Source organism: Haliotis asinina, chromosome 1 (genome assembly GCF_037392515.1).
Source record: "Haliotis asinina isolate JCU_RB_2024 chromosome 1, JCU_Hal_asi_v2, whole genome shotgun sequence".
Classification (NCBI taxonomy): Eukaryota; Metazoa; Mollusca; class Gastropoda; order Lepetellida; family Haliotidae; genus Haliotis; species Haliotis asinina.
This window is the reverse complement of record NC_090280.1, coordinates 81,584,006-81,611,385: the sequence shown is the minus strand read 5'-3', so window position 1 is coordinate 81,611,385 and position 27,380 is coordinate 81,584,006. Positions and strand designations below refer to the sequence as shown.

Below are 27,380 nucleotides of genomic sequence, written 5' to 3'. Positions count from 1 at the left end.
AAACCCGGGCCTTCGGTGTGACGAGCTCCCTACTAGCTACCTCACAGGTCACAGGTCACAGCTCACAGGTCACAGGTCACAGCTCACAGCACACAGCTCACAGCTCACAGCTCACAGCTCACAGCTCACAGCTCACAGCACAGGAAAATGACTGATAGTCATTCCTTCACATGATCCAAGAAGTGTATTTGGTTGAAAACCGCTTTGACCAGTATTACAAAGTATGATGCCTGAGATAAAAATCAAAGATGCTAACAGTTTTTTATCAGATAAAAATGTACACTTTTTGTATTACATCACACTGTTGTTCTTGTCCTTTAACATTAAAAGGGCTATAGAGTGTTTTGCTACACTACACATGGTGATAGAGCGAAATGTATTTCATCAACATCTATCAGCCTGCTGTGGGAATTACATCAAAAGTGATGAAGGGCTTAGATATTTGCAGCTTGGTGAAACCAACTGCATGAACTGGGATTACAACCTGTGACCACAAGTTTGCAGATTACCTAAATGGCTCTTAGCATCATGTGCAGTACGATTTCTCTTTACTGTTTGCAGCTAAGTTTACTATATCAAAAAGGCCTCACTAGATCTAGGTTGTGGACTAATGGCTAAAAGTGGAGACTGTTGAAGATGTTTATCCAGGTTATGATGCCTACAAAACACAAGGATCACATTCAAGAAACTAGGATCTGAACACACAATCACTGACAACAGTATATCTAAGGGAGGCAGCTCTGCCTAATAAACTGCCTGCATACTGCACCACCATAACAATAGTGGATATTAAACAGTCCTACCTTCTCCACAACAATGATCTTGCTCTGTTCTTCAATCTCATGCCCTTTCTTCTGAGCCAGTTGTTTCTTCTCTGTGGCTTGGGTGGTTCCAGAAGAGATCTCCTCAAGAAGTGCCTCACAAGCAGCAGTCTTCTCTGTCACAGCAATCTTCTGTACTGCCAACTTCTCATTGAGCACAGCAAGTTGCTCGCTGGCATCTGCGATCTTCTGCAGACCTCCCGCTAGACGCTCACACTGTCAAATTTACATTGAGTTTAGTTTTATGCTGCACTCAGTAATATACCAGCTATATGGCAGCAGTCCGTAAATAATCAAGTCTGGACCAGACCAGTGATCAACAGCATGAGCATCAATCTACGTAATGGAAACCAATGCTATGTGTCAACCAAGCCAGCGAGCCTGACCACCCAATCCCGTTAGTTGCCTCTCACAACAACTAGTCAGATTTGGAAAATTCATGCATGACTGGCAGATTTTGTCATGAATGAAGAGATACAACCTCAGCTCTTTCATTTAATGATGGATAGGCAGATTTGTCAAGGCCAAATTAGTTAACAGAGATCCCTAAGCATTTAGGCTGTTGGAGAAATTAATAGCTACCTTATCAAATCGGTCCATGAAAATGCAATTCAATGTGTAAGCCATAGCATATGGGATGGCTCAGAAGCATGAATTGGGAAATGTTAAACTTGGATTTTCTCAATCTTGTAAATCCAATATCCCCTTCTGTTTTTTTAATGGTATGGCCTTGTCACAATCAGGGGTACAAACACTAGAAAAATGTCCATTTGGTACTTTAATTGCACTTGATTCAACAAAAGTGCAACATCAATTTGACCACTGATTTAGACCTTGCTGATATGCATACTACAATAATTCCTGATAAACTTCATCATTAAGCCAAAGCAAAATTGGCAAAATCTTTTGTCTCCTCATTGGATGGCTGGAGGTGTCATGTTGTCACATATTATCCATATCATCCTACCCACCTGTGCAAGGATGAACTTGTCCTTCTCCTCTAGGAGTTTAAGATAGGTGTTGATGAAGTCCAGGTAGTTTTTGGGTGTGACGTAGTTGTTACGTCTCAGACGCTGAAGGAACTTCTTGCTGTACTCTCCAACACTTTGATGCACCAACACAATATGGCTGACCACATCCTCACGATGATTGTCAGGGATGAGAGTATGCTGTGAACAAGAAAATATTGGTGTTAATTTGGTAACATCTTGCTTCAACATTCCGACTAAAGATTAGTAAGCTGCTATGATACAGTTTCAATCAACAATGATATGGTATCTGTTAGTGTTGGATATTGGTTAAAATCTCATAACTGATAATAGTTCATTACAACTGGACAATCATCGAAAATAATTGGTTGGCATCATTTTCAAATTTTCAAGGTTGTGTTTGCTAATGCATGAAAAGTAAAGAAAAAACATGCTGTTCTTTCGGAACTTTTTCAAACTGCACAAAATGCATTTGCAAATTTCACATCATTAAAAGCATGAACCATGTTAGGAAGATAAATTACCTTTAAGCTGCTAAGATAAATTCAATCATGACTTGGTATGAGCTTGTGAAAATACCAACTTGTGATAAACGTTGTTAATGCAATATGCGCTCTGAAATTGTTTGTGTTTGAGAAAACATGATCAACTGTTCAGTCATTTAGCCACAGCGACCAATCTTCGATTATTTCAATTAATCAGACCACCATTAGTATCTGTGCATATGTCTAGTATTATAGTGATTTAGTTTGGATGAACATGAACTTTCACAACTTACATCAGGTGAGATGAATACACTGGCCACAGCATACAGAGCCTGCTCAGGCCAGGGGAAGAACCAGTCAATACTGGCGTTGTTTACCATTCCTAGAAAACATGGCAACATCAATAGATATTCTGGTATCAAATGAAGAACTGGTATTTTGGGTGGGCATATTTCCTTACGTGACATGGATTCAGTGTTAAACACACTGGATGGTTTAACTGTGTCAGATTAAATCTCTGACAACACCAAATAGCAGCCATGACTATAAAATTTATGAGGCTGAGATTGAGACTGAGACTTGGGTTCACACTGAGACTGAGACTGAGACTGGGACTGGGACTGGGACCTAAACTGAAATTGAAACTGGGATTAAGGTTGAAATTAAGACTGACACTGGTATTTAGAAGTGGGACAGGAGATAAGAGCTAAGAGAAACACAGGAAGCTTGGAGATGGAAATTGAGATTGGGGTTGAGACTGAGACTAACCTGGGAAGTTTCTGCAACGTGTCCTCAGTGTGTCGCCCACTGGTGACATTGCCATGACAACGTGGAGATTGTTGGCACATTTGTTAACAAAGAACTGCCAGATGCTTTCTCTTGCATGTGGACATCCAGCTGCCAGCGCCTCATTCCGTACCTGCATACACCAGACGATTACCAACACTGGCCACAGTGAGTCTACGAGATTACACATAGCTCCTTCACAGACAAGATGTATCTAAAAGTCTATGGCAAATAGCCAACGTAAAACAGATGATTAAAAGACATTTTGTCTGCTCATAAAACAAACATCATAATTTTCAGATAAGGTTTTCACTTCGGAATCCCTTGGAATTAATGAAAACTTACCTCAGATTTACAGTACACGAAGTCAGAATATATTCAGTCAACATATTTAGGTGATACTGGCATGAGAATCAAGACAGTGTGAGCAATATTGTCTCAGGAGTCTCTGAGTCAAGTCTCAGGATATTGCATACTATCTATCATACTAACTATATAATCAATGCTTAAAGACAATGCTTACAAATTGTGCTAATAAAATGGCTAGTACTTGTTCTAAAACACAATTCTAAACCTTACCGATCCAATAATGCCTTCCTTTTCATCATCAGCATACAATGCAGGCACCATGCCAGATGTCAGCATGTTGTTGATCAGCTCAAGAAATCCTGGGCAAGGCAATCACCATTTGTCATGTACTCAACAAAGGGACTGTTCATAATTCATGGCTAGCAGAGGTGATGGTGAGTTTTATAAAGAAGCATGTGCAATATAAATGAATGTACAGATCTCCCCTGTATCCATGGCAACAAAATGGGAGTGGACGACTATGCCCAGTAATACCTACGTTGGTATCCAGTAAATGCGACCTACAATTTGTATTACCAATGTCACTGCTCGCATTTATGGCAGAACAAATCACAATACTCATATACCTGACTGGCAATATGTTGAAAGACAATTATTTTCTGAGTATGCAGGCTTTAAAATGGCTACTAATGATCTCACCCTCTTCTGCCACATGCTGATCAGTAAACAGGAAGACTGTTTTTTTGTTTTCCATCCCCAGCTTGTTGTATAGGATCTTCAGATCATCACGGAAGGAGCTCTCGTTGTAGCCTCGACTCAGCTTTATCTCAAACACCTCACATCCCGCAGCATAGGATGCAAGACGACACAAGCTCTGCTTGCCTGACCCACCCACACCCACCAGAAGAGCATGACCACCGTCCATTCTCAGGACACGGTGCACACGGGTCAAATGGTCAAGGGCATCATCGAAGAGAACAAGGTTCATAGGGGTGTTGTTTTCGTTGTATTCTTCCAGAATCTACAGACAGAATACAATATAAATATACAATATTCAGTACAAGTGAGATTTTCATGACATATAGTCCTGTTCCAACCCTGCATTTGTTGAGAATTACGATGAAATATGTATATGGTTATTTCAGCTATAACACCAAGTAAGTTCATACACCTTAATGATGAATTCTAAAATAACGCCATTAAAAGCACATTTTTCATAAAAGAAAAGGAAAGTTGAAATGTAAATTTTCATCTTCAGATGTAGAAATTTTACAGAACCTTACTCATCTTTTGAACTGGAGAAATTATAGCTCCTTACTACCTACCTCCTGAAAGAGAGCCTTGCTGGCATCATAGTCCTGAACGTCTTCATATAGTCGAGGTTCTCCCTCATCCAACGCGGTGCGGTAATCACCATACAGGATTGGATCTTTCAACACATACTCAACCTCGGGCTTGAAGTTTTCCTCCAGCAGACTTTTCAGTGTTTTCTGTGGATAATGAATACAACTGTCAAATGTTCAAATGAATGTAGAAGTATTGATTGTTCAGTAAATTGTTATTTGGGACATTTTGAAATTATTACAATTATTTGACATCACATTATTTGGTCACAATTCATTTCTATCAGTTTTCAATCACTGGTCTACAGTGTTATTCTTACTAGTACTAGGTGAGGCAGAGGTTTTGTGAACTCTTTCAAAATCATAGTCCTCCAATGATACTTGTAAATCAAGGATACCATCACTGGATTGTGACTTGACCTCAGCACAATTTGGTTGTTGCAGGCTTGAGGTCTAGCATGCATTTTGATAAAATGCTGAAGAATGCGCTCTAGGACTTACATTGACTAGTTCCTTGTCAGCAACACTAATCAGTCTGTCCCCAATAACTCTTAAGCATTCGTTTCTCCAGAGCCGAAGGAACTGGTCCACTTTGGTGAACCTGTCTGGTGTCGAGAGACAGAGGCCGTTGTAGATCCGAGACAAGTCTCGCAGATTGAAGATGTAGTGGAACTTGGAAGGTGTGGGAGGAAGTTCCTTTACAATGGAGCTGGAAGGAAAGAAAACACTTACAAATATTTGTATGTAATTAATATATATCATAATATATTATGTCAATGGAACATATTTAATTTTGCCATAATATTCCTGCAGATGAATAAAATGTTGCCGTCATTTTAAGTTGAAGAAAATCCTCATTCAATTAGTCTTGTGCAGTCTCATGTCTGAAACTACTAATCTGATTCTGGACTTTCTCCTCCATATAACTGGATGTTACTGTATCAGCATCCTTGACACGCTTTGTCTTCTCAACACATACAAGGTCGGAGTAGTGTAATGGTTAACGCATCGGCGTATACTGCCGAAGACCTAGGTTTGTTTCCCTACATGAGCACAATGTGTGAAGCCAATTTCTGTTGTCCCCAGCCACAATATTGCAGCATTATTGCAAAAAGTGGTGTAAAACCACACTCACTCACTCATCCACATGAAATTATCCCCTGCCAAAATAATTTCCATTTCGAGATTCTCAAAATCTCACCTGTAGAGCGACATGGTCATCTTGGTGATGGTGGACACCAGGTCCTGGATTTCCTTGCTCATAGGTTGTGTGTGACCGCTGAGGATAGAGTTGTAAATATGATACAGAGACTCGTCATCAGGGAACGTCATGTTGAACACACTGAACAGTGACACAAACCGGGGATCTGTCTCGTTACGACCTCCCCCAGCCTTGCCCATGGCGGCAATGTAGCCAATGTCCTTCATGTTCTTCCAGTTGAGGTCTTTGCCGCGGTCGTAGATGCCGCCACGCTCCAGCAGAAGCTTGAGGAGAGCAATGGGTTGCTGGGTGCCATATGTGTCAACCTAGAGCAAAGTGAGAGGATGATTCAACTGAAACTAAGCGTCAGGACAGACCTGCATCTGTAGGTCAACTAGCTGGTGCCATAAGTAAATATTATCAACATGTTATACATAACATATAATTTAACAGCTATCCTACATTAAATATTGCTTTCTCTTCAATTTCATACAAAGAAATAAAAAAACAACAACAAACATAACTAATACCCAGCCCAATCATGTGGTCAGAAAAAACATGACATTCTCATTACTTGCAAAAGCATGAAATTGTGCTGTCGAACTTGTATTTCTTTGCCAAACTTAAATGTATTTAAAATGGTAAACATCTATACTAATAATAAAAACTCAATTCAGATTTTTCGGCATCTGTTGGATGTACTTGATGCACCAGTCTGTAATTTTTTCTGTCTCATTTGGACAAGCTAAAGACAGTTATGTGGCAGTGGAGATGGAGATTTTGAGTGGCGCCAAATGATAAAGATCAGGCAGAAAGGCAAGAGTTTCATTTCTCACATTAACTGAAGCACTACAGCTGTTATATGTCTATGTTAATATATCACAGTTATGGTGATCTTAGCATCAGACTGAACACTGCAGTCTTAGCACAAAAATCTGTACAGAACAGTCTTAGTACTACAGTTGCTCCAACAAGCCTGGTCCCTGATCTTAACAGGAAGAGAGGTTAGAGTTACCTCCCCTGGTTAACAGCCAACAAAGAAGAGTGCACATATAGGTAAAGGGTTATGAATTTATGCACTTACTGCTGGTGCCACTTACTTCTAACTTTAAACCCAAACCCTGATCTTATTTTCTTCAGTATTCCATTGTGTTATGTGATCATTTACATATTTCACAATTCAGTTTGGTAACAACCAATTTGGAAATACCCTTGTAACAAAATATCCAAGAGCTAAATGCCACAATGGCACAGAAAGTCTAAAAAATAATTTCCAGTGAGTTTCTCTCCTAAACCATATTTGCCTCTTCTACCCGGCAATATCAACGTAAATCCTTTAATGAACATTCAAGTTGATATTACCTGTGGCATGTTCATGTCATCAATAAATATGAGGAGGCGTTTGCCAGGCGGAGGACCATATGTGTCCTTCGTCCTCTTCTCTACATTAGCCTCCAAGTTTCGCTGGACATCCAGGGATGTGGTCCGACTGGAGAAGTTCATGTTCAGGAGGAGCTGGGGAAGAGGGAAGAACATGAAAGTGATATGGCATCTCCAGCCAGGTCCTTAATGTGCACCAGAATCTGGCCAACATGGCATAAGACGCCTAACATTATAGTGGGTGGTCACTGTTGGGCGCAGCTTCATGAGGTCCCATTGTTCATAAAAAGGACACCCATTAAGATATGGGTTCAATAAGAACTGATCTTCAGCAACCCAAGATTGTCGTAGGAAGTAATTAATGAGATTGTGTGGTCTCAACAGCCTTAAATAGCCAAAAAACCAGAAAGTTGCACAACAGAAAATAACAAAATACCATTTAAAGTCATAACTAGAAAAATCAGGATCATTATTATTCTTAAAACATCATGTTAATCATTATGCTTTGAGAAGCAGGCATCAACCTACATGAGATTCCTGATCCAAGGTTCGGAGAAAGTTCTGGGTGGTGGCTGTCTTGGATGTTCCAGTCTCGCCAACGAGGACAACTGGTCTCTTGATGCCCACCATAAGTTCCAGCAGCCATGTTGACCTCACAGTGTCCACGGTAGGGACAAGGATCTCATTGAACTTCTTCTCGGGGTTGTGGATATACTTGGGCACCAACTTGGACCACTGGATCCATCCTTTCTTCTCAGTGTCCCAGAAGTATTCATACAACGTGGAGTTGGAAGGCAGGTCACCTGTAACCAGACATTAATAAATAGATAATATACTGAGTCCAAAAAGAAACTTTACATTCTTTCTTCAGGGCACTATAAAAGAACAAGAGATGGTAAGATGGTTTAATTGTTATTATTGCATTGTTGAGATCTGTTTTTATGTACTTTATACCCTGATAGTGCCACAATCAGTTCCATTAGGCTACACCGCAGTTCCAGAACATGGGTATACAGAATGTCAAGTCACAAGAATAAAAATTCAAATGGAGACTGGCAGCCAGCAACCGATTTTGAATGGTCTGTGAGGACAGTCGACCTCTTAACAACTAAGCCCTGGTTCGTGTAGCTGGCAGAAATCTGTCACGTAGGTGACGTAGGACGATTCACGGTCTTCTGCACGCGACATCACATGTGGACGACCCGACGTTGGGCGATCAGAAGTGGTGCCAGTTTGTTGTAGACGACCAGTACGACGACTGCACCCCATTGCTCTTGCGACGTCAATAACTAATCTTCCCGCTTGCAACATGCCAATGGCACGTTCATGTTGCACATTTGTGACAATCGTCTCTTTTAAAGTAACTGTGGTTTAAAACTGCTTTTTTCAATTCTTGACACCAATGCAAGCACGTGCAAATGAAGAAAACTTTGATGCAAAGATCACGTGATTGACTGCACGTGCAAAACCTGATTTGGCACTAACGTCATTTGCATGACAAATGGATGGGTTTGAGTGGGTTTTGCTAACGTTTTTCTAGTCGAAAGATTGGGATCCCATTTCGGACACAAAGATGTATCATCAGAGAAAACGTATTCATTATTTTTAAAAATTACATTTTGTGAAGTTTCTTTTTTGTCTCAGTATATGAAACAACCTTTTGTATAATACCCTCAGTGTTCATGAATAGCGCGTGATCCTCGGACAAATCGGGAAGATTCATCAACGGTCTGGTGGAACCCGTCTGCCCAGGTGTCTGACTGTATATTTCACAATGACTTTGACTGAAGTATTCATATGTGACATGTCATACTTATTTGCTGTACATAAATTTTACGCTTGTGAACAATTTCAATGTCAATTCCAAGAAATTTTAAATCTGAAAGGTGTGCATTTTCTATTCTATGAGTCCTGTGAATTTTCAGCGAGTCAGACAGACGTCTGAACCTTACAGGACCCAATGTCCTGTTATACATTATGACATCATAAGTCTGTCACCTTGCGATGTTATCACACAATGTTTTATAACATTGTAGATTTATTAAACCATCATATCTTCAAAAGGTGAGTAATAAATATTTGTTGTAAACATTTTCTGCCCAAGTTTGGTAACAAAGAGTATCATACATACATGCTGGGTACTAAACTTTATAATATATTCGATCAAAGTAAAGAGAAAATGCTACTGAAAAAAGTTACTGTGACAGGATAAGAAATAATGTAGTTGATACAGTCAGCAATGACAGATAAATTATATGACAGTCCTTAACCTCTTCAGTTGGAATTTGAGGTTCCAAGTCTCCATTCTACCATCACAACCTCTTTGGTATTTGCAAAGATAGTGAATGAAGAAATAGCAGTTCCATCCATGGTGTTAGTGCATTTGAATCTAAGTTTATAAGTCATTAGTGTGATTTTGAAACCTCTGACCAACCCATAAGAATTGACTATTTCTAAATTCATGGTAGAATCTGGTACCTACCTGGCCCAGGCATTGCATTCTCATCAGAAATCATGTTGAGAGATGCCAAATACTTGACGTAGTTATCAAACTTGATGCGTCCATCTTCGAGCAGACCACCTCCAATTGACCAGTACAAGGATGTAAGGAATATTGCCTCTAGCTCTGCTGGATCAGGGATATCCTTCACCAGCAGCGCATTCAACATCATTGACAACTGAGTCACCTGAAATGAATTGAAACAAGGGACAGAATGCATTAATAACTTCTTAGATAAAGCGATGTCATCAATTTTGGGCCAGATGCTGATTAATCTGAATTTTCATTCATTCTTGATGAAAATTATTGCATGTGCTTTCATGCAAATCAAAATATACATGTCTGCTTTAACAATAAAGAAGAGGTAGTGCCCCGTTTCTGCATTATTTCCTTCAGAAGAGTTCATATGGACCTGTGTGTGATGCTTGTAACTAATACATGTAAATAAATGCAACAAAAGAAAATGTGCAGTTATGTACAGCACCGAGACATTATTGCATGTTTTTCTTTTTTATATCTACCGCATATTTGCACGCATGCAACTCAAAATTAATTTGGTATTTTTAACACAAATATGTAGCTTTTTCAGAATCAGCTTACCATGTTCAGATTTGTGAGTGGCACAATCGTCTTGAGTTTTTCTTGTTGTTTACCATCCACAATGCCTTCAACCACCATATCAATGAGACAGGGCACGTATTTGTCGTAGAGACGAGTCAACTCATCTCTCTCAGTCTTGTTTGGCCGGGTTTTGACCCACTTTTGCCAGTAAGGTTTGAAGCCGAGGTTCTTAGGGTCAACATACACCATACCACACCGGGAAATTGTGGCAGGGGAGGCATACTGAAGATCAAACACCTGGGGAGGAAAATGAAACAATAATTATGATATCAAGTCTGGTAATATAGTGCTGAACTCGTTCATGCGCTTTATCCCATTGGGTACCCATTTTCTGCTGGTTGAACAAAGCAATTTTGAGCAAACTCACGTACCTAAAGTGACACCACACTGTCACGTGTGTTTCATTGTGGTGCAGGACAGAAAATCCTGGAAACTCTCAAGAGCCAACTTTGGTCAGGCTCAGTGATTCCATTAATGTGTGTTCTTAATATAATTCACTGAAGAGCCTTGTGCTGAATTTATTCATACAGACCACCATTACATTTGCTGGAATATTGTGAAGCCTGGCATTAACTAAACAACTCCCAGGAAATGACTATGAGAGAATCACTGCGGACTGTTCATAATTCATGGCTGGAGGGGTGATGATGCATGTCATGTACAAAATCTATGACTATAATTATCATTACCTCAAACAATAGAGCACAGTGCTTGAGGAGGCGAACTCTCTCTCCATTGGCAAGAGTCAGCAGTCGGTTGTCGTCCATAACTGAATTCATGTTCTCTACCCACAGAGCATCAACATCTCCGTCAAACACTATGTACTTCCTCTCATTCTTGTCTGTTGGTTTGTTGATGTCTCGGAAGATGTTGGACAACAAACCATCAGTCCAGTCTCTAGTGGTAGGATCCAGGATTCCGTAGAGCTCTATCACGCTCCTGTCCTTGGGGTTGATGGTGAACATCTTGGTCGTCAGACCAAGTCTGTGAAAAACACACATACATTTAAATGAAAGTAATGTGTAAGTCTGTACTGCTCTTTTGGTTGCTAACAATATGCTTTTAGTGTATGAACAAGCAAACCAGTGGTTGATCATGTGAGGTGAGGTGAAATAGGTTTAACATAGTACTTGAGAATATTTTGCTCGTATGGCTATGTGCATGCATCTGTATCTGTGGCTGCTTGCACTAGCTAAGACTTATGCTGGTAAAATAGTGCTAGCTCACTGAGATACCATGCTGCAGTTAAGCATGAATATCGAGATTATACCGACTCCTGTTTGTACCCATTAATGCCAAGAGTCAGACAGGCCCAACAAGTACCATATTAAACGTCTTTCGGTATGAAAAGGCCAAGGATTGAATCCACAACATTCAGCTTTCCATGCATATGTTCTCACTGCAACACCATGGAGGGGGTTTTGATAGGGTGAGCATATTATGATTCACACACTGTCCATTATAACAAACTCAAAGTGGATGCTTATGTTAGTTTGTTACACCAGTACCAACTTTTCATGAATGTCAACTAAAACACACAGCAAGTGTTTTGGATCAAAAGAAATAGTTGGGTATGCTAAAAGTTCATTATGAGAGGATCAGTGGGGTAGCCTAGTGGTTAAAGTGTTTGCACGTCATGCCGAAGACCCAGGTTCAATTCTGATATAGGTACAGAGTTTGAAGCTCACTTCTGGTGTTTCCCACCATGATATTGTTGGGATACTGCCATATGTGGAGTAAAACTAAACTCACTCACTCATTCTGAGAGAGGTCGCCATAAACATAGTTTACTGTATTTGTTTATGTGTTGTTAAAAGCAGCATGCAACATTGTACTTGGATCGGTAATGTGTCTTCAAACAATCAAACCTTCCCCAGATTAATCCAGTGACTGATATGTTGAGCATGGACTTAAGCAAGTGTAATATAAGGACAGACTCCCACAAAGTCAGCTTATCTCATTAGTAATGAGACTGAGGACTTAGTAGCAATGTCACACTGAAGAACCGAGTTTAATCCTCTACATGGGTACACTGTGTGAAGCCCATTTCTGGTATCATCCCTGGTAATACTGCTGGAATACTGCTAAGCATGGTGTGAAACTAAACTCACTCATTTCTTACTACAAGCATGGTTTCCTGACAACCAAATTAACCCTGGATCTCCTGTGAGACTCACACGGGGATGGGAGAAACCTGTTCTAAATGGACATTCTATTCCCAACTCCCAGGTTCTGTGATTGGTAACTGTTGTCTACTCACTTTGTCTGAGCTTGGGCCAGTGTGTTGATGACCACAGACTTCCCACCACCAGTCGGTCCTACAATCATTGTGGTGTGACGGGTCAACATTGTCTCGTACATCTGTACCACCTTGTCAACCTGGATCAGGAAATGTACAGAATGTTGGAATCTGGTAAAGGGAAAGGATCTTTGAGTCAAATGACTCTGAAAGGTTACCATAATAATCACTGTCATCACACTATCATGATTGTCATTACCCTATTCACGATCACTTTTATTGCACCATCACCATAATAATCATCACTGGATTGTCATAACACTATCATCATTACACTATCATCACTAGATTGTCATAACACTATCATCACTGGATTGTTACCACTATCATCACCACACTGTCATCACACTATCATCATTGGATTGTCATAACATTATCATCATCATACTGTCATGACACCATCACCACTGGACTATCATCACAATGTTATCATAGAATTGTCATAACACTATCATCATGACATCGTTATCACAGTATCATCATTACATTGTCTTAACACTATCACCATCATCATCACATTGTCATCATTGGATTGTCATAACAATATCATCATCACATTGTCATCACACTATCACCATTGGATTGTCCTAACACAATCATCATCATGCTGTCATCACACTATCATCATTGGATTGTAATAACACTTATAATCATTATCATATTGTCATCACACTAACATTATCACACTATCAACACTAGACTCTCATAACACTGTCATCATCAGATTGTCATCACACAATCATCATTGGATTGTAGGCACTACTATCATCACCTTGCCATCACACTATCATTATTACTATCATCACATTATCACCACCGCTGTCATGTTACTATTACCACCTTAGTCACCACACTACCCCCATCACTATCATAATTACTGTCACAATACTATCACGATCACTATCATGATCATCACACTGTATCTACCATCATCCTCACCTGCTGCGGCAACATAACATAGTTGTTTTCCTCCAGCACTCCCTCTACAGCATCGTTGAAGTTGGGGTACCTGACTCGAGGACAGTCCAGCCCTGGGAACAGGTCAGTAATGAGGCCAAGGAACAAGGGGACATCCTCAAACACAAACTTGGGCAGGTTCATGTCTCTCAGAGCTCTCATCAGCACAACATCCTGAACGGAACAAACAAGGAATGCATCATTCTAATTATCTAGAGTATGTTGGAGAAGTATGTCATATAGTCAGGCAGCATTACTTCCTAGAAAATACAATAATGAAGACAGAAGTTTTTCATACATTTAACACACTGGTGGGGTAGCCTTGTAGTGCTGGGAGCTGGATAAAATGTCATAACAGATGATTGGTTTTTACAGCAGATCAGTCATCCAAAATAATTGGTTAGTGTCATTTCCTGCAATGCTTGTTAATGCATAAAGAAATAGAGAAAAAAAATGAAGTTCTTCTGGATTTTATTTTGCAATTTGCACAAAATGTATTTGTATATTTCACAACTTTAATGGATGATTTTCCTGGAGTTTTTGAGTTAAATTCAGTGATGACTTGGACAAGCTTTTCGTGCTTATGAAAAGTAAATTTAATGATATAGAGAAAATGAAACCTTGTGAAAAATACTGTTAATGCAAACAAGTGTCCCAAAATTGTTTGTGTTCAGTTATGAGAAAAAATCATCAATTGTTCAATTGTTTAGTCACTCGGACCAATGTTCCATTTTTTTTAACTAATTGGACCACCAATATAGCCTTGCGGTCATCATGTTCGCTATTCATGCCAAAGGCCCCTATTTGATTCAAACCATTTTGAATTATCAGTTAAGAGATTAACAACAGTATTCCTTGGGCTGAAACCAATGTATGAATGCCAATTTACTTTGACAAACCCTTTAATTTTCTATTTTGTCAAAATACCATGTCAAATTGACTGTGTGATTGTTGCAGTATTGAATGTAAACATCTAAATCCTTATACATGATTTTATTTTCTAGGTTTGATTTATGACACACCTGCATCTGCATATAAAATCCCTGAAGTGTAAGTCTATATGGGATCTGGCGCAATCCAAGATATTGGTGTACTCACCTCTTGCAGTTCAGCTGCCCCTCTCTTCAGCTCTCCGGCCATCACCAACACCGACTTGAGAGCTCGGAGACCAAAGTCATAGTGGTACTGCTTGGACAGCTGCTCTTTGGCCAGCTTGTACAGCACAGTCATCTTCTTGGCCAGAACCTGCATTACAATGCACACATTAGTCACTCTTAGCAACTCCTGAGCATATACATATTCAACAGTCATCCTCTCAACATTTCCATTCCTTTGATACCTCACCCAACCATGCATCTATAGTTTTTGTTGCTACCATTGATTAATTGCTATCAGAGACTCAACAGTTTGATCGTTACTTCGCAATAACTCAAGGAAATATCAAGTCAGTGTACAAGGAAACAGCACAAGTGATAAAAAGCATGGACAGTAACTACTTTAACAAACCAAGTGATGTATATGATAGTGACAGCAAACTTGATAATGATTGGAAATCTGAGACTAGAGCCCTAACATGAAGATCCTGAAAAGGCTAAGGGGGGCAACTCTGCATTAAACTTATGGCACTTCTCCTGAAGAAGAAACTCCTGCTCACCTTGGCAAGAAGGAATCCCTCAGAAAACAACATGATTTCACAGATCTGCTGCAGGTCAGGTACGATGACCACGACTGGCCGGAACAATGCCTTGACCGACTCTGGAAGCTCTGTACGTCCAGCGTAACCAGGGTTCATGGTGATGAAGATGCCAACACGACTGTCCAGGTCAATCTCCTGACCCTCAAACTGCATCAAAAGCAAAACATTAAATGTGCATTACATATCAAAACACACACCCAGTCCATTCGACTCAAGCAGACCAATGAATTTCAATCTAACTCGAAAACTAATAAACCCACAGTACTCAATGAAATGCTGATCATATCAAAACATCACACCAACCCTGTGACCTTTTTTCAGAACTTAACTCTAAAAACAAAAAAAGTTGGCAGGGGCAGTGAGGTAGTCTCATGGTTGAAGCGTTCAACGGTATATTCTGGACCTGGCTATAGTACACCTCTCCAGCCCATACTATACCCCTAAAAACTAACGGCTACACTTCACTCAATGGGAGTATGTGACTCACTGGACAAGGGTCTCTCTGTCATCCTGACACCTGACTCAACGTGAACGAGTGACTGTGGGTATGGTGTGGGACAGGTTTATACTCTGGCCTGTTACATCGGGTTTGATTCCACACATGGGTACAATGTGTGAAGATCATTTCTGGTGCCCTCCACTGTGATATTGCTAAAAGTAGAGTAAAAACTCCACTCACTCAATCTAAGGATGATGACTTACATGGAATCTCTTGAGGTTGAGTAGCAGTCCATTCTGGATTGTCTTCAGCTGTGTTGAGATGACTGACAATACTGATACGTCGATTCGGTTGAACTCATCAAAACAGCCCCATGCACCACACTGGCATAGACCAGAGAAGATCTTCCCGACAGCCTGAAATACATATTTTACAGTATGACAGAAAACAGAAAAAAATTACTTTTCTCAACTGGCAGACGTTTTTTATGGCTAACAATATATATGTTTCATTTATTTACATATTCTTATTTATTTACCAATACCCAGCTCAGCTGAGCAAGATCTAGATTTATCAGACAGACTATGCAATAATATATTTACTTACTGAGCTGGAGAATGGACCAGTAAAGATACTTCATCTGAACAATGGTGGCCCAAAATGACAACATCACCATTGTTTACAGATAGCAGCACAGATATGGGTACCACAGGTAGAAAATAACTAGGATATTGCAGTGATTACATATGTAACAAAAAATTCTTCATTAATTGACATAACGTGTGATCTAAATAATATTATCAAGCTTAAAAATTGTTGCCTGGGTGGTGAATCAATGAGATGTTCCAGCACATACCTTGTAATCCATGCCCTCGCCACAGTTTGTGACAACGCATAGCAGTCCCAGAGCCTTGGCCAGATCCTTGGTTGTCTCTGTCTTCCCTGTCCCGGCAGGGCCAGCTGGAGCCCCACCCAGCTTCATCGACAGAGCCTAGGGAAGACAAAATGACAGAGTAACAGATTGACACTTCATCCTCTGATTAGTTAGTCTGAGTGCATCAAGCTAATTCCTCATATTAATAGTTAGGACATTTTTATAGCCAGGTGGTTCAAGCGTTTGCTTGTTATGCTGAAGACCTGAGTTTGATTCCCCACATGGGTACAATGTGTGAAGCCCATTTCTGGTGTCCCCTACTAACTAAACACATACACTGACACTTTGATCACCATGGAAGACTTACAAACAACAAACTAGTCAGGTTTGAAATATTTTAAGGCAAATTTAGGGCACTGCCATGTTATATATAAGGCCCCTTAGCCCATCAGTATCAGTTCTAATCTTACCTGTGTAAGCGTGAGGTAGATTCTGTCAGTGAGTGGGGTGATGACCAGCCTGCCGTTGAGACCCATGTACTCATAACCGTAGCCAAACATACCCGTACACTGTTTGATTGTCAGTTCATCAGGTTCCTTCTCCCAATAGAAGCGAAGCTGAGACTCCCACTCAAACTCTCGTGCATCCATGATACTGAGGACAAATGAATAGGGCATTACTATGTCGTGGGAGTCAATCTTAAGCCTTGATAAGACTGCGCTAGAAGATCAAGTGTATTTGATAACATAATGTTAAAGTTTTAGTCCGCCATATTAGCTGGAATATTGCTGAGCATGGCGTAAAACTGAAGTTGCTAAGGTTTTAGTAGAAAGAAAATAATCTCAACGCTTTATACATGCACATGCACATATGTGCATACATATGAATGTAAGCGTGTGCTTCTTTTGTTTAAGCTGCGAGTGTCAATATTAAAAACTTGCAGTGATCCACATCATCAATCCACCAAATCAATGGTTGTTGGGACTAATTCTAATCTAAAGGGTAGTGAGGTAGCATAGTGGTTAAAGTGTTAGGTCATTACACCAAAGTCCCAGGTTGATTCTCCACATGGGTACATAGTATGAAACCCATTTCTGATTTCCCTCGCCATGATATTGCTGGAATATTGCTGAAAAGGCGCTAACTATACTCACTCACTCACTAATCTGTAGCCCTCACAAGGTGACTAAACTGGTACATATACTTTCATGAATGAAACTCAGTGACAAGTTCCAGATAAAATATTCCTTGCAGCTCTATAAAGCTATCATTCTTCATTTAACATCTACAAACAGTGAGAACTACAAGTTACCTACCTGTCTCTGACAAAGCCATCAATGATGTCTCTGGCATGTACATCGATGATGAGTACTGTGTTGAACTTGCTCCGGTCATTCTTGGACAAAGGTGACCTCACCTACAGAAAGTGAAACAGTAGATCACTGTCAAAATTTACATGCCTAATGTCCAATAGTATATTCTATATTTCTTAAGCATTGCTAACATATCCCTGATCCAGTATTAATCAACAATAAAAGCAGAGTTATGAATTGTTAACATTCCCATCTCTTTCTCAGTTTGTTTGTTTTAATCACACACTAAGCAATGTTCCACCTAAAAGATGGCAACCTGCAGAATGCAGTGATAAACATCATGTTTTTTAATCTAATAATCTGGTTATAGTAATATGCCATCAACTTAGTCAGTAGGTCAAACCACCTGATCCCATTAGTCACTTCCTGCAACAAGTATGTGTTGCTAAAATAAAATCTTACCAAAGACTTCATGGGGAGACAAACATTGTAACAAATGTCACAGCTGGGACTACAGATCATCATCATCACATTGTCATCAGAATTTTTGTTGGGTTGAGTTCCATCTGGGATTCGAACTCACACCCTTAGAGTCAGGTACCTAATCATCAGCACACAAAGTCAACTGGCCTAATCCACTCAGCCACTTCAACTTCCACAAAATGGAAGTCGGACAACTAGTAGTCTAGAAAGTGGACTTCATATACCCCTCTGCAAGACTAACATGGGTTGCTGAAGCCTAATTCTAGGACCTGCATAGGGGAACATTCCTGTATTCAAATGAAACAAAATACGACCACTGCAATCTTCAAGAAGCATACTTGAAATATTGGTCAGATGGCTAAATGAGTTATCACCTGCACTACAAGGTCATCTATCTGCTTGTGAAGCTTTTTGGCATAGTCCTTCAGCGCTGTTTTGGCCCCTTTTTTGACCTTCCTGAAGACGTCCTCGACCTCCCACGTCCACCAGACCTGGTTGCCGGCCAGACACACCATACCCTGGTAGTTCATCATCCATTCCACTCTGAAGCAGAAATCCAGCAGTCAACATCTCACTACATATGTCATGTTCATAGCGCATAGAACATGACAGATATTATCAACCGACCTGAGATGCACTAGAATGTTTATAGTCATGTGACTTATCCCACAGGGTACCTATTATATACTGAGTGATAGAAACTCTAAGGAGTAAAACTGTCAAAGAGAGTTAATGTTGATTCATCACCACCTTGGTGAATGGACACGTGGTAGGATAGAAAACTTGTGCATGACGCCACTATGCTATTCTGATCCGAAACTACTTCTTAATCCATAACATTCATGCACATTTATTCACTTTTTCCAGTTTTACTTCTCTGATACCATTTGGAAACTCATCCCTGCTCCAATTTAGGGTAGAACCTTTACCATTAGTTTCTACAATAATTGTGGTACTTCTAGGTATTCATGATAGCTGACATGCTGTCAGTTGCTGATAACCACATCGGGTGACTGGTTTTATTTAATCTTGATTAAAATTTCCTGACCTTACAGTTTGCTTTTTAACTCTTCTACACAAATGCACATTCAATATTTCCTCTGTACCTCAATACCTACTGCTACAGCTATTCACAGCTTTAATCCACAATCAGCCTGACAAATTCCCAGGAGTTTTCCAAAGTATTGGGATGTTTTTCATATTATATAGTTACAAATTAATAGCTACAAAATGTATTACATCAGAGTAACTTTGAAAATGGACAGTTGTTGAGTTTATTAATTTCTTGTTACTGATATATATTACCAGAAACATGTTGCTTCCATAACTGGAATACGGTTCTAATTCAAATAAATGAAGAAGATATTCAAAGCGGAGCAACTCTCATCATGTCTAACCTGTACCATGACAACCGTATATGTTTCCCACCCAACAAAATATTATACCTTCATGACAAGATCCCATCAAAACAACCACCCACCACCATCAAAACTGTTTCTTACCTAGTCTTCTTGTCACAGTAGAAGAAGACAGCCTCCTTGGTGATGAGTCTGTTGGTCCTCCTCATCTCGTCCAGGACACCTGTCATCCAGTCCTCCACACGACCTTCTGCCTGAATGGGGTTGCGGAACTCCATTGTCTCACCCTCAGCAGAAATCATGGCAGCCGCTGTGGCTTCATTGTTGGTGCCCTTTACAAATCTCAGGGCTGAAATGTTGTCAAACATCTGGAAAAAATAAACAAAGAGAAACATCAAACCAAATTGAATAATAAGAGCTACATCATCATCATCATCATCATCATCATCATCATCCTCATCCTGCAGCAACAGCATCCACAATACAATTTGTTCATCCCTCATCCTTCATCATAAAGATCACTCTTCATACAATTTTTCCTTCATTCATGTTCATGTTCATCATCATCATCAGCAGCAGCAGCAGCATCATCAGCAGCAGCACCACCACCACCATAATAATAGAAATGATGAACCACTAACCTTGATCATATGTTCTTGCACACACTCTGGGTCGCTACTACCAAGGATACTGAGGAGCTCATCATCTGATATAAAGAAGAACCTCGGGAAGGCGTTTCTCTTGGAGTCCAGGTAATCATTAAGAGACTTCTGACATTTTTCCAGGCCCATGCTGAGGTTCTGCAAGTCAGACAGTCTGTTCTGGGCATGACATGCCAGCTTGATGTGGGGGGTTTTGTGTGTCTCTGTCATGATCTGGAAACACAAAGCAATTTGTAAATATTTTGGTTACTGACTTTGGTTCAAAACAGCCTTAATTCATCATCATCAGCCTTAATTCAATCAAAGTGTACTTGTGAAATATCACAATATTGTGTGCAGTGGGTGGTCAATGTAACTGAGTTATGAGAATGACAAAAAAATTGTGTCACACTTTTACCTTCCAGTAACTTACACATGTGATACACATCAGGAACAGACTAATTTAATACGGTAAATTTCTGCAAACGAAACAGCAGCAATGCACTTGTGTCAGGGTGCAACCTAACAATAAATGTTCCCTGAGCTAGATGCAGTCTGACAATAACAGTCGCCAGTACTTGGCGCAACATGACCTGCACTGGGTGCTACATGAGAATAACACTTACCTGCACTGGGTGCTACATGAGAATAACACTTACCTGCACTGGGTGCAATATGACAATAACAGTTACCTGCACTGGGTGCAATATGACAATAACAGTTACCTGCACTGGGTGCAATATGACAATAACAGTTACCTGTACTGGTAATCTACCTACACCTGTATATTGAAAAACCGATAGCCTCTGTTACATTATCACATATTACCTAATGTGCGACAAAAACCTGACATTATAGAGGACTCAGAATAATACCACAGGGGAATATCACCTATGGGAAAGACACAAGCATGAATATAGTGTTGACAAACTGTAAACATAATCACAGCAAACATCTCACCTTTTTGAATGTCTTATCAATCTGGTCAAACTTCTTGGCCTCCTCAGGCAGTTGAGATCGGATGTCTCCGCCAATGAAGATGCCTTCCAGGTACATCCACTTCCTCTGTACCACCATCCACACCTGAATACCAATCAGGTAAATATACTTTAACTTTTGCAAATTACTTTGACATCAACCACACCTGAATACCAAGCAGGGAAATATACTTCAACTTTTACAAATTACTTTGACACAGTTAAATATACTTCGACTTTAACAAATTACTTCGACATCAATCACACCTGAATAGCAAACAGGTAAATATACTTCAACTTTTACAAATTACTTTGACATTAATCACACCTGAATACCAAGCAAGTAAATCTACTTTTTTACAGACTACTTTGACATCAGTATTTGGTGATTTTTATGGCATCATCAACTCAAACAACATTTATGACAACAGTTTAAAAAAAACTGAATTTATAAAATCAAAATACCATTGAACTTTAACCAAATTCATTTCAACAGTAAAATGAGTTCTCTTAATTTGTTCACACCTACTTGATATTTACTATTTGTAAAAACATTCAATAACTCTTGTATATCATTACATATCAACTTTCCATTGCACTTTTAACCACAGTAGAACACAAAAAATGTAAGGATCCAGTCATCAAAGTGTCTGCCATCTTCCTGCAGAGATGTGGCCAGAATTTCCATTACATATTTTATGTTTATTATGGTTGTTTTGATTCACTCATGTAAATCAAACCGTACGTCCTTATGAATTCAATTAGTCATTCATGATCAATAGAATCGATTATTCATGATGTTTACAAAAAAGTGTGTTTTACCTGAATGTGGGTGTTATTTATCAAATACAGTCAAGTCTCATTAATCCAACCTCCATTTATCCAACAATCAGCTCTATCTAATACTTTTGTTTGTAAAAATCAAATAAACGCAGTTCAGTCTTATTTATTTGGTCCGACTTCCTTGTTAATCTGACAATTTGCTGTGCAACAAACAATGTCGGATTAATGAGACTTGAGTGTATATCCAAGTCTGACAGTATAACAACAAACACAATGACACATTCAATCTGGGGCGGTGGGGTAGCCTAGTGGTTAAAGCGATCGCTCGTCACGTCGAAGACTCAGGTTCAATTCCCCACATGGGTACAATGTGTGAGCCCCATTTTCTTGTGTCCCTCGCCGTGATATCACTGGAATATTGCTAAAAGCGGCGTAAAACCAAACTCACTCACTCACTCACATATTCAATCTGACAGTACTGTAGTCACTGGTTATTGTCATGAGATATCAACACTATCAGTTTTTAAGACGTGAAATAAGTTCTTTTGTTACTGTTTAACTGAATCTATTGAATAAGACTGATGACTTGTTACAATATTCATCCGGTAATATTCATATTTGTTATCCAATGAGACAATGGAGTAGACCAGGGATTAAAGCCCTCGCTTGTCATGCCTAAGACATGAGCTTCGAGCTCCTCACAATGTGTGAAACCCATTTCTGGTGTCCCCTGTGTTGTTTTACTGGAGTATTGCTAAAAGCAGCTTAAAGCCCAACTCACTCACTAGTGTTATTCAACATTCAGGTACTGTATCACATTCGCCTAGTATTATTAGACTTTCCCCGCTAGACTTGTTCCCTCATGTAAATTCCTAAAACTTACATCAAGAACCTCAGAGATGTGAGACAGACTCTTCTCCCAGTTCTGGACAGAGTTCAGGAAGGGTCCGATGAATCGTGAGGCTGACATGCTCTGCAGGTTCATGGCGCTGTCGTCCAGTATCTGTAGCACATCATCCACGGAGCCCAGGATGAAGCCTCGGTGTGATGTGCCCTTCATGTAGGCTTGTACAGTGAACTTCATGTTGCTCCATGTCTCTTCAACCTCTTTCACGCCCTACAAAGACATTCAGTGACTTGCAATTATTGTCATAAACACAGGCAATTCTTGTCATACGTGATCAAATGCAGGTAATACCTTATTGCCTGCTAAGCTAGATTTATCTGTAGATCAATAAATTATAAAATGCTACACTACTGCTCTCTACAGCTTCAGATGCCAAAACAGAACATTTGATAAAAAAAACTACAATTAACTCATCTCATTCAAGCAAGCACTGAAGAGTTTTATCAACAATCGACTCAAAATTCAAGGCACGTACAAAGATCAGTATGTTACAGCATTTTATTTAATGAAAGATGACATCATTTTGAATATACAGCATTTGATGATTGCACCAAATGCTATACAGAAAGTCTGAGAACGTGAATAAAAATACCAGAAGGAGTGAGTGAGTTTAACATTTAATGTCACATCGGCATTGTTTCAACCATATTGTGACGAAAATACCAGAAGGAACAATGTAAAACATCAAATTGTCCACATTAACAAAACAGTGGAATGACACACAAGGCCAACATCAATTACTAACTGCTCCTTGAATTAGATGTGCAACACTAAGTCATCTGAAGTCAGTTTCTGGTGTCCTCATTGTGATATTGCTGGAATATTGCTAAAAGCGATGTAAAATTAAGTTCACTCACTCAAACTCACTTCATTTCAAATGTTAAAGCTCACCTTTTCTATGCCCATTTCCTTGCTGGCACATGTGACAATCTCTTGGATTGTTTCCTGGAAGCGATGAAGCTCCATGGAGAATACATTTGCCAAGGTAAAGGTTTCAGGATTGATGTCAAACTTCTGACCTGTCTTTGCCATCAGTTCTTTCCAATGTCTGAAATTTTCATTTGTAAAGGAGGATGTTCAAATACAAACAACTCATAGGCATTTCACATACACAGCTAAACAGAAGTTAAAGACCACCTGATTCTTTAATATCACCTCAGTTAACCTGAGACATTTACATTGTGTATTCATAGTGTATTCATAATTAACCTGTTGAAGCATCATGATTCAAACTTACAAAATGACATTAAGAGGACATGTATAATGCATGTTACAGAAAACAACAACATTTCGTTCATCCATTTTATTCACTGGATTCTAAAGCAAAAATGGAATTGTTTTGTTGAAAGAGATCCAGTGCAGTGTGTCTCAGATCTCCTTGAAACACTAGACATAGAAACAGACAACTCCCTACATCTCATCTCTCTTGGAGTGAGCTGTGTCTCAAATTCACAAAAAGTGGTAGTTTGTCTCAGAACACCTTTAAACGCTAGACTTGGAAACACACATCTCACCTCTCACGGAGTGCTTCATGTTTCAGATCAACAAACAATGGTAGTGAGTCTCGGAACTCCTTCATCTTTTCCTCCAGGGCTCTGGCAACCTGCATGGACTTAACATCGCGAGGGAGTTTGCGGAGACTCTTGAGGAAGCCTTCAATACCCTCCTGCAGCAGCTGTACATTCAGGTTGGCCCACAGCGTCTCAGCCCACTGTTCACGTGCAGCCTACAGAAACAGAATATATAACCATCACTTTTCATATTTCATAATGTCATTTATTTTACTCAAATAAAATATAAACTAAACCAAAAGTAAATGTGCATACATTTTATCCTAACTTACATTAGACAGGAAATAATTCAACAATATTCCTCTATAATAATTGTCTGCAAAGGATCGAGTTGGATAAGAAAATTCAGTGACTGATGTTGTTACTAAATGTCCAAGTTATCAGTATATGAAGTCATGCAATCAACTGAGACAGTGATATTTGTCAGTTTAATTGCTCTTGACAAAGATGCATTGCCAAAAATTCTCAGATCACCTTTAAACACTAAGCTTAGGAGCCACACCCACCAACTCACCTCCCTCAGAATGTTTCAGATCCACATTTCCATGAAGATTTAGAATAATGAATTGAATTCATGAAAGGGGAGCCTTAGAATCTACATGTGAACAATCTGAGATTGATGCTTATGTTGTTGATCACTGGATTGTCTGGTCCAGACTCAATTATTAACACACCACTGTCATATAGCTGGAATACTGCTCAGTGCTGTGTAAAACTAAAGACACTCACTCAGATCCACAAACAGAGGTAATGAACCAAAGACCAAATTCTAAACCAGATCTATAGAACAAGAGACTTAATGCAATTATCCAGCCTACCTTCTGCTCTTCATACAGGGCATAGATCTGCTCAAAGCCCTTCATCTCCTTCTGGACCTGCAACAGGTCGGGATACATGGTGATGGGCAGGTCGAAGAGCCGCTCGGCATTAGCCAACTCCTGCCTCTGAGCCTCATACTGAGCTACTTCCTCTCTGTGAGTCTTCATCAGCTCCAGACCTACAACGGGAAATACAGGTCAGTGGGGATGAAGACAACTCATGGATGAATACGAATGATGGACAGGAGAAAGAGGGATCCTGACTTGGAAAGTTAGAAGTTGTTACCATGGTAACAGTGTTTTGAATCATCAGTCTTAGTCTGTTGTCATTATTGGACAAAAACACATTTCTCAGTCATTGTTTTGGTTTCAGCAGCAAACTTATTCCTCATCTGGATTGTCTAAGGAGTGAAAGATAAGGACCATTTATTCTAGAAAATGCTGACAAAGTTAATTTGGATAGTTTTACAGTATAAATATATAGTTTACTTCATATCCTGAAAAGTAAATATGGTTGTCCAAAGTTCTGCAAAAGCAAAAAAAATATTGATATCTCAAGAAAATATCCCATTGTCACCACACCACCCCTAGTGAGGAATTTAAAATGGTCTGTTACAAAGAAAATGCTTATCCTGCAATTTCCTTGAAACGTTGCGGGGTTTGTGTCCTTCATTTATAATCCTGCCCACCTTTATCAAGGTCATAAGCCACAGCACCAGGACCCTCAGCATGGAATCTCTCAGCAAATGCCTCTAAAGCCTTGCGGTAGTCCTTGATGTGTTCTTGTGTGATCTGGCAAATAAAGCGAGTGTTAATGTCATGGATTTAGAGGGTGCTAATTCCTATGCACAAAAAATGACAATGGATGCAATGAATTTAATGGTGGGGACGCAGCAAAGTACAAATATTCTTGTAAAATTTCAATCAAGTAACAATAAGTTGAAACTGAGTTTGCTACTAGCTGGGTTATGGTATCATTCGCAACTTAATTTAGTGTAACAACGTAATGATCATGATAATACAATACAAGCACAGTAACTGAATTACAACAATACTACAACATAGCAATAATAATCATATTTAAGTGTCTGGGACCCCCATTCTGTAGTCAAGGACCACTGAAAACTAAGTATAAGTCCCTGGACCCTCAAATACAGGACTCAAGGAAAATCCCTGAATATAAGCGGAAAGGTTCAATATGGATATTGAAGTTTCAGTAGATCTCCTTTACCTTGAGCCATCAAACTGGGAATTTGAATGTGTTGGTCACTGGTCAGTTATGGTTGCTCACCTCTGTAAACTTTTTCTTGACCACCACGAGGCTGGCATCCACATTCTTGGACTTGAGGACAAGGTCGTCCCAGATGTGTGGCAGCTTGTGCTGTACTTCTTTCTCCTCATCTGATACCTAGGGAACAATTAACCAGAAAATCCTTCACCAGATATTTACAGAAAAAGGAATAACACCTTGAGAGACACTGATGGAACACTTAACAAACAATAGCACTTAGTCAGATACCTACAGAACTCTTAACAAGGAATAACATTTAGTAAGATATCAACAGAATTCTTAACAAATAGTAATACTCATTAAGATAGGCAGCCTTGATACCGTCATAGTTAGGTCCAAAATAACCTGTTGCGTTAATAATGAACATCATCCCACAACGCCTTACGACAACAGTCAACCAAGTAACTGTGTCCCTTACAACAAAGACCGCCTCCAAAACCACCCAGACCTTAGCAAAACCACCCAGGGAATGGGGTTTGATACCCAGCCATGTCATACCAAAAGACGTTACAATATGGTACTTTTAAGTCCCTGCCTG

At 39.6% G+C, this 27,380-nt stretch overlaps 1 protein-coding gene across 1 annotated transcript in view; it reads right to left on the bottom strand.

The window, feature by feature from the left end:
* LOC137271663 (dynein axonemal heavy chain 10-like) overlaps window positions 1-27,380 on the bottom strand; it is an 80,144-nt gene that overhangs the window by 24,055 nt on the left and 28,709 nt on the right. Inside the window, exons 19-50 of the mRNA XM_067804122.1 lie at window positions 26,843-26,959; window positions 26,241-26,343; window positions 25,552-25,730; window positions 24,677-24,888; window positions 24,054-24,210; window positions 23,139-23,372; window positions 21,456-21,578; window positions 20,496-20,729; window positions 19,999-20,222; window positions 18,871-19,039; window positions 18,017-18,117; window positions 17,171-17,354; window positions 16,683-16,817; window positions 16,090-16,242; window positions 15,346-15,534; window positions 14,790-14,936; window positions 13,674-13,865; window positions 12,696-12,814; window positions 11,125-11,419; window positions 10,415-10,672; window positions 9,797-10,001; window positions 7,843-8,117; window positions 7,297-7,449; window positions 5,935-6,260; window positions 5,235-5,442; window positions 4,716-4,880; window positions 4,090-4,411; window positions 3,661-3,749; window positions 3,064-3,214; window positions 2,589-2,677; window positions 1,793-1,990; window positions 804-1,037 (exon numbers count right to left, since the gene is read on the bottom strand). Coding sequence (XP_067660223.1) covers window positions 804-1,037; window positions 1,793-1,990; window positions 2,589-2,677; window positions 3,064-3,214; window positions 3,661-3,749; window positions 4,090-4,411; window positions 4,716-4,880; window positions 5,235-5,442; window positions 5,935-6,260; window positions 7,297-7,449; window positions 7,843-8,117; window positions 9,797-10,001; window positions 10,415-10,672; window positions 11,125-11,419; window positions 12,696-12,814; window positions 13,674-13,865; window positions 14,790-14,936; window positions 15,346-15,534; window positions 16,090-16,242; window positions 16,683-16,817; window positions 17,171-17,354; window positions 18,017-18,117; window positions 18,871-19,039; window positions 19,999-20,222; window positions 20,496-20,729; window positions 21,456-21,578; window positions 23,139-23,372; window positions 24,054-24,210; window positions 24,677-24,888; window positions 25,552-25,730; window positions 26,241-26,343; window positions 26,843-26,959 — 5,940 coding nt within the window. The remainder of the gene's footprint in view (window positions 1-803; window positions 1,038-1,792; window positions 1,991-2,588; window positions 2,678-3,063; window positions 3,215-3,660; window positions 3,750-4,089; window positions 4,412-4,715; window positions 4,881-5,234; window positions 5,443-5,934; window positions 6,261-7,296; window positions 7,450-7,842; window positions 8,118-9,796; window positions 10,002-10,414; window positions 10,673-11,124; window positions 11,420-12,695; window positions 12,815-13,673; window positions 13,866-14,789; window positions 14,937-15,345; window positions 15,535-16,089; window positions 16,243-16,682; window positions 16,818-17,170; window positions 17,355-18,016; window positions 18,118-18,870; window positions 19,040-19,998; window positions 20,223-20,495; window positions 20,730-21,455; window positions 21,579-23,138; window positions 23,373-24,053; window positions 24,211-24,676; window positions 24,889-25,551; window positions 25,731-26,240; window positions 26,344-26,842; window positions 26,960-27,380) is intronic.